Source organism: Mangifera indica, chromosome 5, assembly GCF_011075055.1.
Source record: "Mangifera indica cultivar Alphonso chromosome 5, CATAS_Mindica_2.1, whole genome shotgun sequence".
NCBI lineage: Eukaryota > Viridiplantae > Streptophyta > Magnoliopsida > Sapindales > Anacardiaceae > Mangifera > Mangifera indica.
The window spans coordinates 1488027-1494577 of record NC_058141.1 but is presented as its reverse complement, the minus strand read 5'-3'; the positions used below and the strand labels follow the sequence as shown (position 1 = coordinate 1494577).

At 36.3% G+C, this 6551-nt stretch overlaps 1 protein-coding gene across 1 annotated transcript; it reads left to right on the top strand.

Moving 5' to 3' along the window:
- The first annotated feature begins 409 nt into the window (after window positions 1-409).
- On the top strand, window positions 410-4834 carry LOC123215273 (auxin efflux carrier component 3-like). The gene is made up of 6 exons (XM_044635300.1): window positions 410-1862; window positions 1966-2257; window positions 2336-2421; window positions 3350-3507; window positions 3591-3667; window positions 4133-4834. The coding sequence occupies exons 1-6, from the start codon at window positions 599-601 to the stop codon at window positions 4197-4199; spliced, it is 1944 nt and encodes a 647-aa protein (XP_044491235.1). The 5' UTR covers window positions 410-598; the 3' UTR covers window positions 4200-4834.
- The last annotated feature ends 1717 nt before the right edge of the window (window positions 4835-6551 follow it).

Sequence of the window (6551 nt, the reverse complement as noted above, 5' to 3'; positions counted from 1 at the left end):
TGATATTAAAAATATCATCATCGATTTTATAACTATTACACTATAAAATCCAAATTTAACTAATTTCTAGCTCAATGGTTGGATGCCACATTTTGACTACTCAAGCCAACTTTGAAAACCAGTATCTATTATTTTGTTTTTCCAAAACAAAAAGTCTCTCAAAATTCAACAAAACGGGCCTGGTTTCGGGTCGGATTATTTCTTCCTCACACCTAAAGACTTCCCACGTCACCAACAATGCCACCTGTACTACACCCTCAATCCACTCCTCTGGTTAAGTCAACCATGTCAGGCGGTTACTTTATAATTGGGCCTGGGCCCGAATCCTGGCTCATTTAGAGTACAATCTCCCTCTCTCCCTTCCCGTCTATAAATTTTCCTGAACTTTCACTTCTCGTAAAAAAAAAAAAAAATCTCTTTCTCTTTATAGCCTTCAAGTTTCAGCTCCCCTTCTGAGCTCTGCAGAGCAGTTCGTTATATAACGGTTTCTTTTCCACTTCCCATTTTGCCATCCTCCCTTTTCTCAATGCTATTCATTTCCTTCTCTTCATAACCAGCAACAGATCTTCCATTTTCTGCAACAAAATCCTGTGAAAAAATGATCACCTGGCACGATCTTTACACCGTCTTGACGGCCGTGATTCCCCTCTACGTCGCCATGATTTTGGCCTACGGTTCCGTCCGCTGGTGGAAGATTTTTTCGCCTGACCAATGTTCCGGCATCAACCGTTTCGTCGCCATCTTCGCCGTCCCTCTTCTGTCCTTCCATTTCATCTCTACTAACAATCCTTACGCCATGAACTTCCGTTTCATCGCCGCCGACACGTTGCAAAAAATCATCATGCTGTTCGTGCTAGGGATTTGGACTAATTTCACTAAAAACGGCAGTCTTGATTGGATGATTACGATTTTTTCTCTTTCGACTTTGCCAAACACTCTGGTTATGGGGATTCCTCTACTCATCGCCATGTACGGCGACTACTCCGGCAGTCTCATGGTGCAAATCGTGGTGTTACAGTGCATTATCTGGTACACTCTCCTGCTGTTTCTCTTCGAGTACCGCGGCGCCAAGATGCTGATCACGGAGCAGTTTCCGGAGACCGCCGCGTCGATTGTCTCGTTCAAAGTGGACTCCGATGTGGTCTCACTCGACGGGAGGGATTTCCTAGAGACTGATGCTGAAATTGGCGACGACGGAAGGCTTCATGTTACAGTGAGAAAATCGAATGCTTCTAGAAGATCTTTAGGGCCCTGTTCACTTCCGGCATTGACTCCTCGGCCTTCAAATCTCACTGGAGCCGAAATTTACAGCTTGAGTTCGTCGAGAAACCCGACTCCGAGAGGCTCCAATTTTAACCATGCCGATTTTTACAACATGATGGGCGTCCAAGGATTTCCAGGCGGAAGACTTTCAAATTTTGGCCCGGCGGATTTATACTCTGTGCAATCCTCCAGAGGACCCACTCCAAGACCTTCAAATTTTGAAGAAAATTCTGGACAAACAATTTCTTCTCCGAGATTCGGATTTTATCCTGCTCAAACTGTACCCACTTCATACCCGGCTCCGAATCCTGAGTTCTCGAACACCATTTCTAAAGCTGCAAAAAATGTGCAGAATCAGAATCAGAATCAGCAGCAACAGCAGCAAGTGAATTTGAACAGTAAAACAAACCATGACGCTAAAGAGCTTCACATGTTTGTGTGGAGCTCCAGCGCCTCCCCCGTCTCTGAAGGCGCCGGCGGGTTGCATGTTTTCGGTGGAACGGATTTCGGAGCGTCGGAACAGTCTGGCCGCTCCGATCAAGGAGCTAAAGAGATCAGGATGTTGGTCACAGACCACCCTCAGAATGGTGAACACAAAGGTAAAAATTAAAAAAAAAAAAATACAAACATTATTGTTTCAACAGTAATCAGATTAAATTATTAATCAAAATTTAAAAAAAATTATAATTTTTTTCACTGAAGCTACTCCGCAAACTGGGGATTTCGGTGGGGGAGATTTCAGCTTTGCAGGAGAAGAAGAGAGGGAGAAAGAAGGACAAGCAGGCACAGGATTTAACAAACTGGGGTCTAGTTCAACAGCTGAGTTGCACCCAAAAGCTGCTGCCGGAGCTGCGGATTCCAGTGCCGGAAAAATGATGCCTCCGGCGAGTGTTATGACCCGTTTGATCTTGATCATGGTTTGGCGCAAACTTATCCGTAATCCCAACACATACTCCAGTCTAATTGGATTGGTGTGGTCTCTGGTTGCTTTCAGGTAAGGATGGAAAAACAAAAATTGAAACATAATTCAACTGTTAGCATCGATTGAAATCTGTTGTTGACTCTGTTGCAGGTGGCATGTGTCAATGCCGAAAATAATAGAGAAGTCAATCTCAATTCTGTCGGATGCCGGTCTCGGAATGGCCATGTTCAGCTTAGGTGAGTGATTTTCTATTACTGTAAATCTGTTTTCTTACTTCCCAAACATTCTCCTTCAAGCCTCATTTCCCCACTGGGCGGGCTCCGTTTCTTCAAATGGTACACAGGATTAGGGTTGGACTTGGATTGATGTTTGGCTCGGTTCGAGCCAAATTTAAGTTAGAGTTTCAATTTGGTAACTCTGTTCAAGTGCTACTTCAATCTCCTTTTAGTGATACTATTTACCCTAATGACGATTTACAATGACATTTTCAACTAGTTCGAAAAAATTCGATTTCAATCTAATCATTTAAGATTTAAACCGAATTCAAGTTAGCTTAAGTTCATATTATGTTCGATTTAAATCTAACTTTATCCAAAAAATTATACTAACTTAGAATAACACAAAGAATCTTGGAACTCTATAAAGATTGCAATTTTACATTTCATATAACACTTTTTTATGTTATGTAGCTTAGCTTGAATTCAATATGAATTTCTCTCTAGTAATATTATTAATCCTGTCGATGGTTTTCTACAATATTGTTGCTCGATTTGAATGATTTCAAACTCAAACCATATAGGATTCGAATTAAACTTAAATCAGCCCATATTCCAAGTTTTTCCGGCCACCCAACTGGAGCATGGAGCGTGGTAGGGCAAAGTAGTTTGATGGCACAACTCACAGGCACAGCCATTGAATTTGGTCAGCTTTTTATTATCACAAAAAGTTTTATCAATTGGGTTCGGTCACAAAAGGTTAATGTTGACCACCCGACATGTGGGTCAGGTTAGCTAATGAGCGACGTCGTTTAGCGGCCCAGCGTTGGGTGGCATCGGTTGTGAGAGATGCCAAAATGGTCCATATAAACACAGGGTAGTTAAAAATTGAAATTGAAATTAAAATCAAAACAATTTTTTTTTCTAATTTTTATTGTTTTGGTGACAGGTCTGTTCATGGCTCTCCAACCTAAAATCATCGCTTGCGGCAACTCGATTGCAACATTTGCCATGGCCGTTAGGTTTCTCACCGGTCCAGCTGTCATGGCTGCCGCTTCCATTGCCATTGGCCTCCGCGGTACCCTCCTTCACATTGCAATCGTTCAGGTAAAATTTCACCATGTACTTCATCTAAAACTTTGTTTTCATTATGATTCTGTCCATTATTTAACAACCCTTATTTTCAACAGGCTGCATTGCCTCAAGGGATTGTCCCATTTGTGTTCGCAAAAGAGTACAATGTGCATCCGACAATTCTTAGTACCGCGTAAGTGAAAATTCTTTAATCATTATCAATAATATTTGATACACTATCAATTGGTATAAATTAGATTTATAAATGCGTTGAGTTACTTGTGTTTCGGTTCAATTATTGTCGATTCAAAATCGAGATTGAGCTTCTTGTTATTTAGTTCAGTGAGTTATTAGCTTGACTCATATATAATATCAATAATTTTCTAAAAGTTTAAAATATTTGAATATATAACTTAATTTACAAATATATAATTTATGAGGTTTAATTGTGATCTATCAGCTAAACTTGAATTGTCATTCCTATATTAAGCTTAAGCAAAAATTTTGCCTAAATGCAAATAGTCAAACTGGAGTCAAATAATATTGAGTTCAATTTGATTGCAACATTGATAAATGCTAAGATATTATTATGTGATCAAATAGATTTTTTTTTTTTATTAGTTTGTTGATTTTAAAACTATATATTACAATTTTGCAGGGTTATATTCGGGATGTTGATAGCATTACCAATTACTCTAGTCTACTACATCATTTTGGGGTTGTAAAATAAATTTTTCGTAATAGAAGGTAGAATTTGAATTCGAAGAGGAGAGGAAGGATAAGAAGGGCATTTTCATGGCTTGGAGAAAGCATTGATTGGCTGGCTAGAAAATCAACCGGGCTATGTTGAAACCACATGAAGATTTTCCTGGAAAATGCAAGAATGAAGAATTAATTAAGCTCCAAAGTAATTGGAGCTTAATTATAATGATAATGGATTAGACTAATAAATTAAAGCCTTGATATGAGGATGATGCCGCCCATTAGAAGCCAAAATTGTGTCCAATTTTCAAGAGTTTACTTTTTAGAGGAAGAAAGCAACAAGGAGACAATTAAGAGGGAAAAGGGAAAATTAAATAATTAATTATGATTAAATATTATTTAATTTCTCTTAAGCCCTCAATATGGATGCAAAGGAGGGTTGATTTTCTTCAAAATTCATGAATCTTTGCCATTACTAAGCGACAGAGGAAAGGATTATTGAAATTAAGGGAAGACGGTTTTTGTTTTTTGCTTTTGTTATTAGTGTTGGCCTTTGACTGTCCTTAGATCTAGCAATTATTTGAGTTTGCTGTTTTGCTTTCAATTTGTAATATTTATAGAAATTCAACTTGTCAATACAAAGACGTATTTTTGTAAACTTGGCAAAACCACTATTTCTCATCTGTTTTTCTATCTGAATGACATGTTCCTACCTTTGAATTTTAAAAATGATATTTTCTCACTATTTTAGAAGATAATTCTAACCGATAAAAAAGTATTTTCACTAGTTTATATGATTTTATTGTATAATTAATACTAATTATTTGTGTTTCTTATTTGCTTTGGATTTATAATGTCTATAGAAAATTAGAAGTTCAACTTATTAATACAAAGACATATTTTCGTAAATTTAGCAGAACGACTATTTCTCACCTTTTTTTTTTTCATCTTTGAATTTTAAAAACAATATTTTCCCACTTTTTGTCTAGTTTGAATGTTAAATTTAACTAGTTAAAGCGTATTTTTGTTAGTTTTTATAATTATGTTATATAATTAATATCAATTATTTGTGACTATCGTTTTGCTTTGGCATTGTAATATCTATAAGAATTCAACTTATTAATACAAAGACATATTTTTATAAACTTGGTAGAACGACTAGTCCTCACCCCTTTTTTTCTCCGAATGACAGGTTTGTACCTTAAGAATTTTACAAACAATATTTTTCTACTTTATGCCAAATTTGAATATTAAATTTAATTGGTTAGTGGGTTTTCTTTGTTAGTTTACAAATTTATATTTACATTTATCTTTTTACTTTGTAATTGTAATATCTATAAGAATTCAGCTTGTTAATACTTTTAGGTAAAGAGATCAGGGAACAAAATTAAAGTTCAAAAAAGAAAAAAGGTGAGAGTGAAAGATGTTGGAAAAAAACCAATGTGTCTTTCTAATTTGCTTTGTAGGTTTTGTAGTTTTGCTTATGTAGAAGCACTTTTGAGGGCCCTCCTTCAGCTTTCTGGTAAAACTTAGCTGAGTGAGTGAGAAGAATGAATGAGAAAAGTGAAAGGAAAGAGGAGATTACACACATGGATAGCTTAGCTGCAGTCAAAAGCAGCTTTTTACTTTTGCTTTTGCTTTTGGCGTTTGATGTGCCCATAATCCTAACCCTAATGTAGGGAGGGTAGTGGGGAGGTCAACAATTTCAACTGTCTAAAAAATAAATTCATTTCAACATTCAATTCAATTGAAGTCCCCTGTGACAAACAATAAAAAAAAAAAAATTACAACTCATATTGATTCAAAACTTGTTTGAAATCAATTTCAAGGGAAATTAATTAAACCAGACACTGAATTTGCCGCTTAAACATTTTTCGGTAAGATTTATCAACTTTTATCTTTTGAGCAAATTATATTTTTATTCAAAAATATCCTTCATCCTATTTCTTTTTATTTACAACAGTTTTCATAGATTAAACTTTTATATTTCAGAGTATACAGATTAAACTTAATTTTTCTATAATGAATAAAATTTACAGATGAAAAATAGGTTAATTTAGGATATAATAATTGATATTTATATATCTTTATACATTTATAAAATGATGAACATAAAACGGTGCGTTTTTTTGAACAGGTGCAAAAATGTGAGAAAGTGTAAAAGGGTGTATGAAAATGCGAAGGAATGCGTGAAAATCTGAAAGGGTACGTGAAAATATGAAAGGGGTGTGTGAAATCGTAAAGGGGTGCGTCATTCTTTTAAGGGGTTTGTGAAATCTTAAAAGGACCTTAAAAGGGTGTGTCAGCTTCTGAAAGGGGTGCGTCAGCCTCTGAAGGGGTGTGTAAAAGGGTGCGTCATAACCTGAAGGGGTGCA

Bases quoted from the DNA above. Each gene is read 5' to 3' on its own strand.
- LOC123215273 (XM_044635300.1), top strand. From the start codon at position 599: ATGATCACCTGGCACGATCTTTACACCGTCTTGACGGCCGTGATTCCC. The intron at 2,258-2,335 runs GTAAGGATGGAA...ACTCTGTTGCAG, and splicing joins TGGTCTCTGGTTGCTTTCAG to GTGGCATGTGTCAATGCCGA. The intron at 3,668-4,132 runs GTAAGTGAAAAT...ACAATTTTGCAG, and splicing joins CCGACAATTCTTAGTACCGC to GGTTATATTCGGGATGTTGA.